This window comes from Gossypium hirsutum, chromosome D01, assembly GCF_007990345.1.
Source record: "Gossypium hirsutum isolate 1008001.06 chromosome D01, Gossypium_hirsutum_v2.1, whole genome shotgun sequence".
Taxonomy (NCBI): domain Eukaryota; kingdom Viridiplantae; phylum Streptophyta; class Magnoliopsida; order Malvales; family Malvaceae; genus Gossypium; species Gossypium hirsutum.
In genome coordinates this window covers 59,598,776-59,617,628 of record NC_053437.1, presented here as the reverse complement: position 1 = coordinate 59,617,628, position 18,853 = coordinate 59,598,776, and the positions used below count along the sequence as shown (strand labels likewise).

Here is an 18,853-nt window from a genome sequence, read left to right as displayed (position 1 = left end):
ATAAAAAAATTCTGTCTCTCGAACCAAATTTCTCAATTCGAGAAAGAATTGTTAAAATTGTGATTCCATGTTATCCTTATCCCTTTTCAATAGAAAAATGACAAGTTAGATTTTTTTTTTCTCTTGAAACAATTCAAATCCAACTAAATATGCTAAAAATCAAGAGAAAAAAATCTGATTTGTCATTCTCCTATTGGAAACGGATAAAAATGACATAGAATCGTAGTTTCATACAATCCATTCTCACCATATCTGTTTTTTTTTTCCAAAAATAGTTATCTCAAAACCGACCTTATTTAGTACGGCTTAAAGTAGCTCTTAGATAAAAATTAGGTAGTTAAAGTGGTTAGGAAATTTTGGACCGTGGGGTCAAATTTTTAAGAAAAATTAAAATGTTGATAAAAGTCAAAATATAATATTTTTTCTTTTCTTCATTTACTTCATTAGTAGGCATTCTTTTAAAATATTTTCCATTTTTCTTAAATATTTAGGCCAAATATGTCTAAGCCTTAAACACATAAAAGTTTTCATGAAATCAATAAATCATTAATAATTTTCTTTCACAAAAATAAACATTACTTAGTATTTTTTGGTGTCATGAGAATGCAATATATCAAATTTCCAAACACAAAATTCACGATAATCACACTAGCAACACCAATTTTTAAATAAAAATGTTAAATTTTTAATCAATCCTAATTTCTTCAATGATTTGTATTAATCATCTTCTAAAAATAATTACCCACTCACGATGTTAGGAATCTCTTACAAAATCATTCAATGAAAAAAAAACAAAATATTGCATAAAATCCTAATCTATCATAAGAAAAGCCATAATTCTATATTTTTAGAGATGAATCAGTAAATCACGAAAAGAAAAAGAAGAATTGTTAACAAAGTGGGAGACCAACATGAAAAATTGAACACTCATCCTGTAAAAGTTGTAGAGAGTAAGAGAATAAAAAAATTGAGAAAAAAAGGGATGAGTGTCGAAAGAAAATAAAAAAAAAAATTAGAGATTTTTGGGTTTTAGTGATTGGGGAGGAATTCATTTATTTATTTTTATATAAAATAATTTATTCTATAAGATAATTATTTTTAAAAGAAAATTTGTGGGATCAATTTTTTGTGAGATTATATTTTGATTTTTTTTTGAAATAATACATCAATTATATAAATTTTTTAAAACCTTATTATTGTTCGTAAAAATTGAAGTTAATTATTTATAAACTAATTTAACTTTTGTTCAATTTTTTTATTTATTGTATATTATATTAATTGAATTCTGCGTTATAATTGATCGTGCATATATTTATATATTGCTTGTACTTAACAACTGTGTGGACCAACTAGCCCTACCCTGAGACAATTTAACATGTTTCGCTATTTCTATTTTTCATATTTAATCTTAATATTTTCTCTTTCAATCAAATTTCAATTGAATCGAATGGATTTTGAGGCAGGATAAAATTATATTTAAAATTTAAGTTAATTTGATGAATTTTACCCAACACATTCAATTAGGGTTATGGAAAAACATCTACATTTATAAATGTTGATTCTATATATGCTCCACCTAAATTCTTTTATTGATTTTTTTTAAAAAAATAGTATTATAAAACTATATATATTTATAATTTATTCATGAAAATAATTTCAGTATATATGATCCTTTAGTATATCTATATGGTAGCATATATAAAATATGTACAACATATGTTCACATATAGATAATTTTCTTTTGGTAATAACACATATTTTTAATATATATTTAATATTTATCACTCTCTTCATAATCAATTGAATTGATAGATCGGATCGGTTAGACCAAAAATCAATTAAGGTATTAATTCGAAAAAAGGTTGAATTTGAAATAGGCCCAATTTACCCGGGGCCCATTCAGAATAAGCAGAAGAAAAAAACCAAAAAATAATTAAATGTTCACAGTCTAAATACATGGGCCCAACGTGGCCCAAACCGTTTTAACCTAAACTACCCAAATTTAACCTAACGCCAAGCCCAATCACTAAACCCAATTACAATAACCGCAAAACTCACTATCTAAAAAGCCCAATCAGCCCAAAGCTAAGAAAACAAGAAACCCTAAGGTTTCTGCAGCATCTAGCACCGCAACAATCAGGGCCCCCTCCCGAGCGTGCTACGCCTCCGCGCGTACGTGCTTCTTCTCCTCCAGGCCGTACCTGCAACAAACGAAAGACGAACAACGTAGCACCAAACAAAAAAAAGGATAGATAACAGTTGTAAAAAATTCAAATTTTATTTATTTTGGATTTTTCGGCACTATAAAGGCCAATTTAAAAAAAAATCTGTAAGGGGACGAATATTGTATGAAATCCTAGAAAGAAAAGCAATAAAAAAAACAGTTCTTAAAGGTGATTTCAAAGTTGTTATTTTTCTCTCTTCAACCTGTTCTTCGTTTTGTTGTCTATATATATATAAGTAATAAAATAAAGAGAGGGAAGGAGAAGGAGTTTTACCTTCGTGGGTGCGCCGATGAAGCCTTCTTCTCCTCGGGACGAATCGGAGTTGAATGGGCGGAGGCCTAGGATTTGAAACGGTAAAGAACGAGGGAAAATGGAGAGTTTTTGGATTCTCGACCACCGCGTACGGCGGCGCCGTCGCTGGCGACCACAGCCGACGCGGTGGTTTGGTGAGCAGGCCGGCCGGATTCTGGGTTTTGAAAGAGAGAGAGAGAGGTTTTCTCTGATTTTTTTTTGGAAAATAAGGGAAGAAATGAATTTTTTAAGAAAAAATCTGGTTTTATAGAGGACCTAAACGGCGCAGTTTTGAGCCTCAACCTCAATGGCCAAAAACGACGCTGTTTGCCCATAGCTACCCGCGCGGTGACCCGACCCGGGGAAGGATCCGCGCGTTTTCCAACACTTGAGCATATTGCGCAAAAGGTCCTTTTTCTTTTGCAGGATCTTTAAATCGGTCTTTTTTTATTTTTTTCATTTTTGCCCCGCATTTTGATATTGTTTCATTTCAGTCTGCGTCATTGCGCTGCGTTTTGGGGAATGGAATAATTTCCAACCTGGCCCCCTCATAATTCTCGAGTTGCAGTTTGGACCCTCCGTGTTTTTAAACTACATTTGTGGCCTGTTATTTCTGTTTTGACTGCGATTTAGTCCCTCTTGCGTTTTCTAATTACTCAACTATTTTTATTATTATTGTTATTGTTAATGTTATTATAACTATTAGTATTATTATTTATATTGGGTTATACGTCTATTTACCTATGTACATATGCCATTATTTTGTTATTTATATTATTTCTTTAAGTTTTGAATCATTATCATATATTAATAGTTAGTTTCATTACGTATTTTTTATGTAGTATTATTTTATATTATAAATAAAATTATATTACCACTTTAGATTTATTATACATTTGTTTTAAAATTTATTGCGTATTGTTGTTTAATCTTCATTATGTATTGTTATTATAAATATACGTACATATACATATTATTTAATGTACTTTGATTTACTTTTACGTAATACTTACTTTAAAATTTATTTGGACACTATTATTTTATGTAGTATTTATCTTTAACCATATTTTTTAATTTATTTCAAATTTTCATTTATATACTATTTATTTTAAATTCATTTTAATATATAACTTCCTTTCTTTCATATTTTTTTTTAGCTATTTCAAATTTGTACATTGGGTTGGTGTTTGTGTTGATTCGCTTGTCACTTTTTTAAGATTAACTTTTTAATTCATTTTGCTTGCTAATATGGATGTTAGTATTTGCGTAATATAGGATATAAAATTGTTGCTCTTATGTATATGATATTGTTTATTCGTATATATCGAATCTTTGTTATTCATTAATGCATGTTTTAGTTTATAAATTATCATTTCGCGTTGTACATTATTATTCAATCGTTTTTATTTATTCAAAAGATTACAAATGTTAAAGTTATTTCATACAAAAATTTTCAAAATGACGCAATACTCGAAATTTGGAATCCTCGAGAGAATTGAGCCCTAACGTATTAGGTTCCAATTTTCCTCGTTGAATCTAAATAATCGAGGATATGCTTTAATCAAAACACATAAATAAAAGCTCATTCTCGAGAATTCGATACGTTGTATCCTAATGCATTGGATATGACATGTTATTTTCTCGAGACGAGGATTCTTCTAAAAATAAAGACAATATGTGATATTTAGGAATTTTGGGAAATTGAACCCTAACTTACTGGGTTTTGATTTTTCATTTGACCCAAATAACCAAATACCCTTCTTAAAATGCATAGGTTTCGAAAATCAAAAGATAGACTTAATTTTGAGGATTTAAAATGTTGCACTCTAACTTACTTAGTGCGACAATTTATTCCTTTGAAATAAGTGAGCCTTATCATTCAATCCATTTTTATTCAAGATAAAAGGATCGTATTTTAAAATCTTTTTAAAATTTCGACATTAAGACATTAAACAATCAATTCGGTACCAATTTTGGGCGTCACGAGGGTGCTAACCCTTCCTCGTACGTAACCGACTCCCGAACCTGTTTTCTCAAAATTCGCAGACCTAAAATCATTTTTTAATGGTAAACCGATCACACCTCAATAAAAGATCGGTGGCGACTCTAATTTTCATTTTTTAAAGTCGACAACAAACTTTTTTGTTTTTCAAAAAATGGTTTCGACAGAATTAAATTAAAAACTCGATTGAACTAATTTTGTTTAAATTTTTAACGAATTTTTAATCATTTATTTAATTAAACCGAACAAACTAATCAATTTGAACAAATCAAGAATTGATGACTTGATTGATTTGATCATCAATCTAATTTTAAAAATCTTGGTATATATAAAATATTATATAAAAAGTATATAGAATACCATAAGGTGTAAAATAGTAACTTCGAAAATTTGAGTCGCCAAAGCGGAGTAAGCATTACCCTACTACTACCAAGACTCCCCAATCGATGTGAATCAGTACAAAATTTGTGGAGCTGCTTGGGTTTCTATATACCTGCATCTGATTAAGATTACCATTTTTTTAAGAAAAAGAACGGGTTTTTTTACAAAAATATTATAAAAAAATAAAAATTTACCAAAATATATAAACTTTTTTTATTTACCAAAATATATAAAAAAAACCTGCAAAAAAAATCAGGCCGATGTAACAATGCACTGGTCACGCCAATGGTATTGGTTGCACCAAAGGTGCCAAAACCATTGGCGGCACCAATTGGTATTATGGGGGGTCGGTGGTGGGGGCAGAAGGAGGGAAAGAAAGAAAGAAAGAAAGAAAGGAGAGGAAATGAGAAGAGAAAAAAGGAAAGAAAGAAGAAGAAAAGGAGAAGAGAAGAAAAAAGAAAGAAAGAAGGAAAGAAAGGGAAAGGAGAAGAGAAAAAAAAGAAGAAGAGGGAAGAAAGGGAAAAAAAAGGAAAAAAAAGGTAATTTTATTTATAAATTTGATTTTTTTGTAATATTTGTGTGTTTAAAATTTATGTAATGTACATTATAGTTATTTTATTATTTTATTTAGCATATATATTTTATGAAATATATTTAGAATGAAAAAAATAAGTTAAAGTACATTGTATGTTGATTAGGGAATTTTTTTATGAAATTTACTTACGAATTTGAAATTAAAATTTTAGGAAAATAGCATTAAAAGAAAAATGACAAAGAAGTATGTTTAAGAAAACATAAAATACGAAAAGAAAAAACGAGAATTGTATATTTATCGAAAATAATAAAATGCGAAAAAAAATGCGAAAAATGTACATGTAATAAATGTAAAACATAATCAATTGAAATAATGTAAAATTATAAAATAAAAAATTACGATTTTTTTAAAATAATAATATGCGGATAAAAAAATACGAATAAATGGCCGAAGTAAGACTGTATTAGTAAATGTTTTTAAAAAATTCAGAAATAATTTATACAAATAATTGGAAAAAAATGTAGTGAAATAATATAAAATAATAAAATACAAAAATAATATAGTTTTATTGAAAGTAATAAAAATCGGAAAAATAATAATACGACCAAAGGGCAGAGGAAAGGGTTTATTTCGGGTTATTTACCAAAATATTACAAAAAAAATACCAAAATATTATAAAGTTTTATTTTATTTACCAAAAGAATAGAGGGAAAAAAATGGTTATGGAGGGAAATAAAAAGGCGGTACCAATATGTGGGTAATTACTTTTTAATCCCTCCTTATTTATTAATAAATTTCAAACATTATGCACTGAAATAATGTAAAATTATAAAAGACTAAGTTAATGATATTTTTTAAAGTAATAAAATGCGGAGAAAAAAATACGAACAAATGGCAGAAGTAAGAGTGTATTACTAACTTTTTTAAAATTCAGAAACAATTAATACAAAATATTTCAAAGAAAATGTACTGAAATAATTTAAAACAATAAAATAGGAGAATAATATATTTTTATTTAAAGTAATAAAAATTGAGAAAATTATACGAGCAAAGGGCAGGGGTAAGGGTTAATTTTTTATAGCAAATTAATTTAAATAACACACTCGATTAATAAATTTCAAACATTATGCACTGAAAGAATGTAAAAATATAAAATTAGGAATTATGATATTTTTAAAGGAATAAAATGCGCAGAAAAAAAAAACGAATAAATGGCCGAAGTTAGATTTTTTTACTAACTTTTTTTTCAACTTGCAGGCATCGCAATGGCTGAATTGATTCGAAGCGGTATTAGACACATATCTGATGCGGCTAATAACGCGGTATGATTTATTATTTGTTAATCAGGAGTTCTATTTATTTAAAAAGGATATACGCAGTATATAGAAATAAATTATGCAATCGTAATATTTTTCTGTTATTTAACACTATCAGGACTCGTTTCGAGTATTAAGGGCCGCGTGAGTGTTTTAAAGATAGCTCCGGATGCACAATTTATGCCGTACCTGGAGCTAGCCGGATTTGGGTCAGTAGCATTGATCCGGTCCTCCGACTTGCGATTTGATTTATTATCCGCGTTAGTGGAGCGGTGGCGTCCGGAGACCCATACTTTCCATTTTCCGTGCGGGGAGTGCACGGTGACGTTGGAGGACGTTGCAGTGCAGCTTGGGCTCCCAGTTGACGGGAGTCCCGTTACGGGACTATCTTCATTAACCGATCCGGATGCAGTTTGCTATAAACTCCTAGGAGAGTCACCAGAGGACAGTGATAAATATTTTTTCGGAATAAAATTTACATGGCTAAGAGCTAAAATTTGTCGACTATCAGCGACCGCCAGTGAAGGTGAGTTAATATGCGCTGCTCGAGCGTACATCATGCATTTGATAGGGGCACTACTCATGCCTGATGTAAACGGCGACAGTGTGCATTTGTTGTACTTGCCTCTGCTTGCTGATTCGTCCACGGCTAGGTCGTACAGTTGGGGTTCGGCCGTTCTAGCAACGCTGTACAATGAGCTTTGTCGAGCGACAGAGCCGAAAGTTAAAGACATCGGCGGATGCCTCATACTGCTGCATCATGGGCACTTTATCGGATGCCATTTTTGGCACGCGTTAGTTACCAACCCTATCTATATCCACTGCCACTCAGGTGATAAAATAAAAATTGTCATTATTTGTAGTCATAATATATTGAGTAATGTTACCAACCCTAAACCCTATACTATTTTTGGTAGGTGGGCGACTTATCCAGGCATCGGGAAGTCGTGTGATGTCCCGATATACCGCATGAGGATTGAACAGCATGCCCGGGAAGGGGTAAATTTCTATTCTAATATCCGTATTTACATGGTATTTCTATATGTTACTCACATGTTATCGGTCTAACTCGTTACAATGTTATTACTCATGCAGTTTATATGGATGCCGTATCGGAGGCCGGAAATTACAAACGTTGTACCCCCGTCCGCACTCGTTGATTCCCACACATGGTGCACAAACACACCAATTATAAATTTCAACGTCGTCGAGTGGTATCACGGCGATCGGGTGCTTCGGCAGTTTGGCTGCATCCAACCTATCCCGGATTCGCCGTGCCAGTTGGGGAAAGATCACGGCTTGACAAAGAGAGGAAGAGTTCAATTGGACTGGGGAATATATCACCGAAAATACGTTACATTGTGGTACGACCGATTGCACCGAATTCCTCAGATGGTTATGGCTACCGACCTGCAGCCATCTCGACAGTATACAGAATGGTACCATAGTCGCGGGAAGCCGTATTTACTTGGAGCGCAATCGACGATAATCCCCCCGTACGTTCAGTAAGTTGGGGGATCGGAAGCACACAACTCGATGGATCTGGATTCGACGGTATTTTGTCCTCCACAACAGGCAGAGCCCGGACAATCAGAATCAACTGAAGAATCACATGGCTATCATCCGGATTTTTTGGGCGGTGAATATTATCCGAGCTACGCAGAGGGCGAATATGCATACGATTTTAAACTGTTTGGCTCCCCCCGGCCGCAGTACGGCATGCCCGGCCCGTCTGACACGTATCCACCGCATTATGGGACTCGTGATGGTTCAAGTTCGTCGACAGTGAATGAGCGACAGGACATTCCCTCTATGTTTTCCATGCCCCCACCTGCGGACGATGAGGATGTTGGTCGTCGCCCAGGCCGTGAGCGTCGACCTCCGCGTAGGTATACCCCCCGGACAACACCACCGAACCATCAACTGTAGGGGTTTAATGCACTTTTTCTATAACTCGTACTATTTGTATTTTAGATATCTCGGATGTTCTGAATTTTATGTATAGATATCAATTATTCAATTTTTTTCATTATATTAAAGCTCAATCGAATTATGAATGCCTCTATTTTCGATATAATCTTAATAATTCCACAACGCTCACATGGTATCTTATAACTTAATCTGGAAACAATATGGATACAATTTAAGCGTAAGCATAAGCCGAATAAGAAAAATTACAAATGTTATAAAATTACCTTTTATAACAACATACATAAAAATTTTATAGCTTTAGCTCAATTTCGCCCCGATCCCGACGACTGTCCAACATAAAAGTTTCAGTTAGGGCATTTATTCCGACTATGACCACTTAACCTACATATTCCACAGCGTTTTCTGTCAGATTTCTCCCTAATGTCCATCTCATTACGAATTCTGCTTGACTGCGGACGACCCCTTGGATTCCTCAGTAGCCCTGTGTCTGGGAGAAGCTCGAAAGTGATTGGCGGCACCTCCCACGTAGATAGGTCCGGCAGGACGGGGAACTCATTCTCCCAGACACGCAATGTGCGCTCCAGCGTGTACACATCATCGACATATTGTTCAGCATCAAGGTTGACTTTAGCACACGCTGCTACGGCATGCACACAGGGGTAATGAAGTGTTTCAAACTTCCTGCACTCACACCGTCTGTTCCGGAGATCAACTCCGTAAGACCTAGGTCGACGATCGATGTTCTCAGTAACTCGAAACGTTTCCAATCGTCGTGAATATATTTCCATGCTCATTGACTTCGCCAACCGATGGTTTACGACCATTGTATCCCTCATACGTTCAACAAACACATGTCCCGCCTGAATCTGGTCGACTTGCTGCTGACCCATTCTTGATATCAAAGTGGCCAGCCTGTAGAAAGTAGCAGAAAATACCGATGCAATTGGAAGATGACGTGTTTTTAACAAGACTGCGTTGACAGCTTATATTGAAAATGCAGTGTGACGCAATGTGACGAATGCAGTAAACGGATTTCCACGGCACACCGAAATGCCTAATAGCTGCAATTAAACCCATCCCTCTATCAGAGATTATGCAAATGTTATCGTTCCTAATAACATACCTCCGCAGATTTGTGAGGAAGAATTCCCAAGACTCCATGTTCTCTTTATCTACGATAGTAAATGCTATCGGGAGTACGTTTTTGTTACCGTCTTGAGCAACTGTAAGAAGCAGTATCTGTGTATATTTTCCATACAGCCAGGTCCCATCCACCTGCACAAGTGGCTTGCAGTGGGGAAATGCCCGCACACATGGATCGAACGTCCAGAACATCCAATGGAAAATTTTTTTTGCCGGCTCTAACTGCTTATCCGGGCCGTAAGATGGACTGGTCTGCAACTCAATCACAGTCCCCGGTACGTACTCCCGTATAACAGCTATCCAACCTTGAATCTCATTATACGACGAATCGTAATCCCTATACAGTTGCTCCATCGCCATCTGTTTAGCTACCCATGCCTTCCGATATGAGACTCGATACTGGAATCGTGCTTGCATTTCCACAATGAGTACCGAAATTCTAATGGTTGTCATATCCTTCACCATTGGCATGATACACGTACAAATAGTTTTCGAATCAAGTTTTCCATGATCTTCTGTCATACGTGTTAATGTGCATGTATGAAGACCAACAAATTTCCGTATCTCCCACATCTAAGAACTTCTAATGAATGCAGCTCGTACCCGCCAATTGCAGCCTTCCGCTGCCTTCCAACACTCCCCAACATATATTGTCGGAGTAGACACGGAGACTTTATAATCCACCGATATCTTTATGCTGTACAGTTTAATGGCATATACGCACTCTTCTTTGCAACTGAATCTCTGGCCTATGAATAACTCATCATCATCAGATGTTACGGCCAGCCCGTGAGAATGAACTATTTCAGGGTACTCCGGAAACTCAGATACATACGCTGCGTCGGGATCTATGAGCGACATGTGTGGCCTAGGATTATTGTGTATCACAATACGCCGCATCTGCTCCCCGACCGAAGAAACGCTAATGCCTTCATCGTTGTTGACATCTTCAGCGTCAATATCATCAGGTACATCGTCCACATCGGGATCAGCGTCACTATCGACCTCTTCATCCCAATGATCGCCACCATATTCTTCTTCGCCGGCACCTTCTTCTTCACCACCAACCATGTCAACATCGGGTGTAATATTCAGGTCGATACCCATCCCACCCATAGTTGATTCACTATCAACGTATGATATTGGAGCCACCATCCGCGGTTCTTCAGCCCCGTCTTCTTCATCAGATGCATTTTGCTCCATACCGACTAACTCAGCAAATAAGTGAATCGGTGCATTCTTCTCACTCCCATTCCCACAGTAGAGATCGACCATTGTCTCCACGTCTTCGTCGTCTACAAGTTCCATTTCGACGAATTTGACCGGGTTTGTCAAAACTGGAAACTTGTAGAAAATTTTTGATATCCTTCTCCCACAACGTCTATGGATTTTTGCATTAATCATTGCCTTCATTTCATCGAACGATACATTTCTATTAAATCTCATTGCTATTTGTTGCCGATATTCAAATACACATCCAACACTTGTTGTCAATATGACTCCATCGAAATAAACGCATACGAGAAACTTAGCATCCATCTTCAATATTTAATCTGTCAAAAAAAAACAAAATCTCATAAAAAATCTCGAACGGTAACTGAATTACTTAAAAAAAATTATACTCAAAATAATACACAAAATAATACACACTAAAATTATTAATTTTATATTACGAATAATATTAATAATTTTATACTCAAAATAATACACACTAAAATTATTAATTTTACTAAAAATAATAACTAACTATAATAATAATACTAATTTTTTACTAACTAGTTTATTTTCGTAAATAAAAATAATAAGTAACAATAATAATACTAGTTTTCTGCTAACAATAATATTACTAAGTTACATCTTCATACTAACAACAACAACAACAACAACAACAACAACAACAACAACAACAACAATAATAATAATAATACTAACTAATACTTTTATTTTGAGTTTTATTAATCTTAATAACTAAACTAAAACAAAAAATATTACAAAATATACAAAATAATAACAACAATATAATCAATTATTTTTAAAAAAATACCTCCTTTTTCTGCTCTTTTTCTCTCTTTTTCTCTTCTTTTCCGCGCCAACTCTTCTTCTTCTTCTTCTTCTTTTTGATTTTTCTCTCTTCAGCCGGCCAGAGGTCGTATTTATAATACGAGTGGTGCCGCCAATTAGTATGGCACCATTGGTGCCGCCAATGGCATTGGCACCACTGGTGCCGCCAATACCATTGGCGTGACCAGTAAATTGTCACATCAGTCTAATTTTTTTTTAGTTTTTTTTTATATATTTTGGTAAATAAAAAAAAGTTTATATATTTTGGTAAATAAAAAAGTTGTAATATTTTGGTAAATTTTTATTTTTTTATTTTTTTATAACATTTTTATAAAAAACCCAAAAAGAACCATATAAAAATAGAAATATAAACCTTACACATAATAGTATAAGAATGCCACTGTTTCAAAAAAGAGTGCAACTATAACACTGAAAAGTTTGGAAACAAACAAAAGGTTTATTATCTTGATCAACGGTCAATAATTGCATCTTAGTCTTGTAATTATCAGACTAATTTGACAGAGAATTTCGGTCAAACAATTAACCACTTTCAATAGTCCCGAAGAGATCATATTGCACTAGTGACGCATAGAAAACCAAGTCTCAAATGTCTTATCCTAAAAAAATCGATAATTAATTATTTTTTTAGTTTTTATAATTTTTCAAGTTTAAAATTTTTTTGGGATTTTTAATGGTCTTTATGTAACTTTTATTTTATTTTTTGACACATGACAACATGTCATTGTTTAGTTTAATTTTTTAACGAACAATCATATTAGAGTAATGGGTCAGACTTGATGAGCTCATTTAATTTGAATTAAAGTGGATGAAAAAAATGGTTGTGATGGATGTTTAGTCTCAAATTAGACAAAAAGTGCAACATTGGTGTTTGGGATGAAAACAATAAAACTAAAAAAAGGGGTCAAATTTCAAAATAGTTGGTCATGGGATGAAAACAAGAGCAACACCTCATTTCAAGATTAAACTTCTATTAACAAGTACCCAAACTGACTTCATATCATGTCCACCAGACAAGAAACATGTTAAATTGCGGGGTTTTGATTAGTATGAAGAAGAAAACTAAATGCAGGCGATCAAGGAAAAAGCAACAAGCGTAGTGGCTTCGGCCAAATCTGGCTTGGTAAAAGCCAAGCACACTGTTGAAGAGAAGGTCTAATAGATTAGTGTTGTTTTATGACCACAACTTATTATTTCACCAACATAAACCAACCCAAGTTTTATTGCTTCGAAGCTTAATATTTTATTATAAAATTTTAACATTCGGATCATGTGGTGGTGCAGCTGGAGAAAGCAAAAGGCACAGACAAAAAGCATAAAGAAACGGCGAGCCAAATGAAAGAGGAGAGCATCCAACCAACAGATGAAACTTGACGATGAAGAGGATCTTAAGCATGACGCTTTCTCCCTTACAATATTTGTAATTTTTATCTTTTTTTGATTCTTTAAGTTTGATCCGCCTACTTCATCAATAAAATAAATTTATTGTGAAAGATTTATGATTCAAATTTAGCCAAACCAAGTTACTTGGGTTGATTGTCAAAAAAAAATTATGAATCAATTTTTTTTGGTGAATAGACTTAAAACAGTTGAATTGCATTATATTAAACTGAGCAGAAACACCACTTATTTTATCAGAGTAAAGGATTGCTAGCATCTCCTTAGGAGGATCACCTGTAGGCCCTCTTTCCCTTCCGAGACCATTTTAAATATATATCAACAGCTTGGTTATCCTCCCTTGAGACTTGTCGTAAATTCAATATTGCTGATGAAGTGTCTTGGAGAACCTTGACCTCTAAGCAATTACTTTGAATCATCACCCTTTGGTACCTTCGGCCTTGAAAAAGAATTAGATCATTCAAAATACCTATAATTTGGTATCAAATACTGCCTCAAATAACAGTTGTACCTCAGAATCCAATCTCCATTTCTGTCACATTAGAAAAACAATAGGGAAAAAGAACTTTGTCCATTAAATTTTGTAAAAATGGAAGGTCAAACTTTGGGGAAAATTTAGTTAAGACTTAATCAATACGTCATAGTTTGAGAGACTATGCAACAACTACTTTAGACGTTGTGCACAGAACTATTAGGCATATATAAGTATTACGCGATGTAATTTAGGTAAAGTTGTATAAATAAATAAATAAATAAATAAATAAATAAAAAGTGTAATTTATGCTGAAGGGGGAAAAAATTCATATCTGGTATCCTATAAAGAAATATTGTTCAAAATTTTTAAAAATATTTTTTACGACATGTCAAGTTTTGAATATTTGTATAAGTTCCATAAAATATTTTCCCCCATCACATCATATAACACAAGCTTGGGAAAAATGATTTAAATTAATGCTTAATGTCAGCAATCTTTTATTAAATTACACTTAGTCAAACTCAACACAAATGGTCTTATTTCGGCTCTTAATAATAATGCTTCGATTGGAGGAGTTTTCAGAGATTCTTGTGCAAATTGGCTGTGTGGTTTTGCTATAAGGACTGGCAAGGATATAATTTTTAAAGTCGAATCAAGAGCTATTTTAGAAGGACTCGTCATAGTATGGGATACTGGTTTTAGACCAACAGAATTGGAATGTGATAATGCTTTGTAAGTTGAAACAATCCTAGCTGGAGGTGTTGTAAATAGTAGGATGTCGGAGTTGCGCCCGATCCACTATCTCTTATGCCACGACTGGGAAGTGCGAATTCAACATATTCCTAAGGACCACAACAAAGTTGCTAATCTTATGGCTAAAATTGCCAGCTTAAATTACAACAACTTGCAATTGTTTGAAGAACTTCCGATTTCGATCCAAGATTTACTTAATGACAATCTTGCTACCATATCTAATGTCGCCCGTTAGTGTTTTCTTTACCTTATAGTCAATATTTTGCTGTATTTTTTACTGAAAAAAATTAATGTGTCTTAAAACACTTTTCTCTTGTTAAATCATAACAAAATGTAACGAAGTGATATTAAAATTATTCAAATAGTTAATTGAGATTTAAACTTTGTTGCATGCATAAAAAAAGGTTTATATAACAAATCAAAATTATACCCTAATACAAGGGCCATTATAATTTGAAATTAAAGCTTGATGAACTTATTTTATCGAAATTAATAAATGAAAATAAATATAGATTCAAATGCTTTGATTAAAATGGATAAAAAAAGAAGGTTAAAGCCTGCAATTAGTCTTTATACGATGACAAATTTTGAGATTTAGTCCTTGTATTTAAAAGTTAAAAATTAAGTCTTCCTACTTCTTTATTTAAAAATCTTAATCCAATCATTAAAATCATAAGTATTTTTAGTCAAATTGTCAAATTGGAATTTTTGTTAGGTTCTCATATAATGTGACATATGAGTAACAAAAAAATAAACATGTTAAACTGACAAATTTGGATAAAACTACCAATAACATTAATAATGCTTGAGTTATGATTTTAAACTAAAAAAATAAAAGGATTGATTATTTAACTTTTAAAGTATAGAGACCAAATCTCAAATTCTAAATATGTAAAGGGACTAAGTGCATATTTTAACCAAAAAAGAACGGGTCTATTGGATCTTTGTTCTAGATTTAGATAAACAAGTGAATGGAACAGTACTTCCCTCATTTTATGTTTAACGAACCAAAAAAATCATGTTAAATTGGGAATACCATGCAAGATTTTGATTAGTGTGTGGAGGAAGAACATAAAATGCAAGCTATAAAGGAAAAATCATCCAATGCAACGGCTTCAGCCAAATCTGGGTTGGAAAAGGTCAAAGCCATCGTCGAAGACAAGGTGGTCTATTAGATGAACATGAAGGAACCCAATGTTTTTTTTTTATGTCTTTCAAGTGTAATGACAAAGTAAATTGTTATTACAATTATTTTAACGCGATATGTTTGATTTTAACAATGGTGGATATATATATATGTGTGGTGGTGCAGTTGGTGAAAACGAAAGGTAATAATAGTAATGACGCTAAGCAGGAAGAAACGGTGAGCCAAAAGAAAGAGGTGAGGATGGAGCAGGCGGAACTCGATGAAGAAGAGGCACGCCTACACGATGCTGTGACCAAGCATATGGGAGGAGACGGTGGATTCACGGCTGCAGGTACTGATCTTAACTCTCAAGGTGGGTGGATTCCCATCTATCCAACCGCTGCACATTACAATGGAGCTCGCAGTTTTTCTCTCAAGTAGTAGTCTTCATTATGTAATGTCAGTATCTTGATTTTGTGTCACCATGGTACTTGAATTGATTTTGTGTTAAATATATTTTCAACCACTTGTTGAGTTAATTTATGTATTCTTTTTTAATTTTGGGTAAATTACACCCATAAATATTTAAATATTAGTTTCTTTATTATCTACATTGTCATTTTCTTTAATCTATTTTAGTCAAAAAGGAGGTTTAAATTTATTACTGCCAATGTTTTTGGAATCGAATGATAGGAAGACTAATTAGACCATCCATTTTTGAGTTGATTGGTTCATTTAGTTTTAAGTAAATAAATTATTAAAAATTTTAAAAAATAAATTTAATCATCAATGTTATTGACATTTAATTTTTTGGTCACTCTCCCATTAAATCATTAATAAAATACTGCTGCGGCCTTTTTTAATGGCTTGGTAACAAATCTTGTCCTCCAATAATTACATATATTATCAATTTAATTTTAATTTTAAAAAATTCAATAAATTTAACCACCAACTTTACATATTCTATCAATTTAGTTTTGATTCTAAAAATTTTAAAATAAAAAGTTATTTAAAAATTCATTTTCTACAAAAACATATAACAGTAATAGAATTTTTATATATTTTATTGTTTTTATAGTTTTTACAATTTTAAGTATTTTTATGGAAAATATTTTTTTTATAATTTTTATTTTTTATTTTTTAACGTTTTTAGAATAAAATTAAATTGAAAAAATGTGTAAAGTGAATGATGGAATTTGTTGAATTTTTAAAATTCAATATCAAATTAATAAATTTTGTAAATATTAGATGACTAAATTTATTATCATGCTAATAAAAAAAACACCATATTAACATTCCACTAATTATTTAATCAAACAGTAATTAAAATATAAATGTTGATAATATTAATGATTAATTTTTTTTTCAGAATTTAATGAATAAGAACTTGCGACTTCGAATAGAATTTTATTTCAATAGTAAAGCATGTGAATGTAAGTGTAACACATTATTCAAAAATTAAAAGCGAAATCAACTTCTTCTTCTTCTTCTTTTTTTAATTTGAATTGATTTAGAGTTTGCTTCATTATATAAAATTTATTTTATATTGATATTTTATATATTTTATAAATAAATTTATATAAAAATATTGTTGGTATATAAATAATTTGATTGAAAATAATAATAATAGTTTTCTTAAATTTGATTTAATATAAACTTAATGAATAGCCTTGTTACCATTTATGAACAAATAACATAAATTCTGAATTTTTTAGAAATTTTTATGTTTTTCATATTTTTAATATTATTTAAAATGTTTTTTTCTAATTTTAAAGATTTTTTTTATTTTTTCAAAATTGTTATATTTTTATTGAAAAAAATAATTTTTCAAATTTTTTGTAATTGTTAATGTAATTTTAAAGATTAAGTACCGAATTGATTTATTTTTTATTTTTTTTATAATGTGCATTTCGAAGATTTTTAAATAAAAAGTAAGAATAAATTTTAAACCGCGTACTAGAAGAGGTAGGTTTGGGGCCAATGATGTTGTGGGGGAATGGAGGGGCAGGGGAGGTTTGACATCATACTCCACTCCACTCTATTCTTCTTCTTCATTTCTCACCGGCCTTTTCTCTTTTCTTCTTTAATTTCCACCCCTGCAACACTCTCTTCCTTGATCTCTAGGCGTTTTTTTGGTTTTTTTCTGTGTAAATCTCAGTGTCACTTGGCAAAGATGGGAGAGAAGTGTGCTGGGAATGATAGAATATATAAAAGATAGTCAGTTGCTAGTAGTTAAGCTGTCAGTTACTAGTTAGTTAGCAGTTAAGTTGTTAGTAGTTATTCTGGTAAAAAAAGCTAACAGCTTCACAGTAGTCTCTATAAATGTTGTATCGATCCATTTCTGCAATCAATGAAAAAGTTGTATATGCACTGCATAGTTAAGCATGCATAAATCATATTCTAACATGGTATCAGAGGTTTTCTTATCATACGTTCAGTTCGGGTTCTAGTTGCTTATACTGCATGGAACCGTTGTCGAGTCCCTCCGCTGCTCACTCAGCTGCTCCAACGATGGTGTCCACTCTTGCTAATAGTGTTCTTGACAGTAAGTTTTTCTCTACCAAGAAAATAAGTGTCCTTCTTGATGATTCCAATTATCTCCTGTGGAGGCAACAAGTTTTGCTAGCAGTTAAAGCTCACAAACTGCAGTCGTTTCTTGATATCAACATAATACCGCCCCTTTCGATGGTCACCGATGGTGAAGGAGTGCTACAAGAAAATGCTGAATTTGTGAAGTTTGAGCAGCAAGATAGTGCTCTTGCTTCATGGTTGTTGTCTTCGGTAAGTTCTGACGTTCTTCCTCATCTCATTGGTCTTGAGACTAGTGCCCAGATCTGGAATTCTATTGTCAACCTGTATGGTAGCAAAACTACCTCTCGACTGATGTTTTATCGTCGAGCTCTTCACTCACAACAGAAAGGTGATATGTCTATGAAAGATTTTCTTCTAAAAATAAAGTCCTATTGTGACAATCTTGCTAGCTGTGGAGAGGTCATAAGTGCTCATGAACACATCACGGCTATTCTCAATGGGCTGTCGTTTGAGTATGAGCCTATTGTTTCCATCATCCTTGCTGTTCAACAAATTTACACAGTTCAGAGTGTCACAACGATGCTTCTGGATGCAGAAGCAAGGCAACAGGTTATCTTGGCTGAAACTCCCAGTTCTGCTAATCTGGTGTCTCAGCAGCCTGCACA

General features: G+C 32.8%; 2 protein-coding genes across 2 annotated transcripts; both read left to right on the top strand.

The window, feature by feature from the left end:
* Positions 1-6,699: 6,699 nt before the first annotated feature.
* LOC107921515 (serine/threonine-protein phosphatase 7 long form homolog) lies at positions 6,700-8,259 on the top strand. The gene is made up of 4 exons (XM_016851358.1): positions 6,700-6,721; positions 6,869-7,544; positions 7,668-7,749; positions 7,846-8,259. The coding sequence occupies exons 1-4, from the start codon at positions 6,700-6,702 to the stop codon at positions 8,257-8,259; spliced, it is 1,194 nt and encodes a 397-aa protein (XP_016706847.1).
* Positions 8,260-15,545: 7,286 nt separating this feature from the next.
* LOC107921938 (late embryogenesis abundant protein D-113-like) lies at positions 15,546-16,267 on the top strand. Its single transcript, XM_016851736.2, has 2 exons — positions 15,546-15,693; positions 15,843-16,267. Exons 1-2 carry the CDS (start codon positions 15,607-15,609, stop codon positions 16,095-16,097), a joined length of 342 nt encoding a protein of 113 aa, XP_016707225.1. The 5' UTR covers positions 15,546-15,606; the 3' UTR covers positions 16,098-16,267.
* Positions 16,268-18,853: the final 2,586 nt, after the last annotated feature.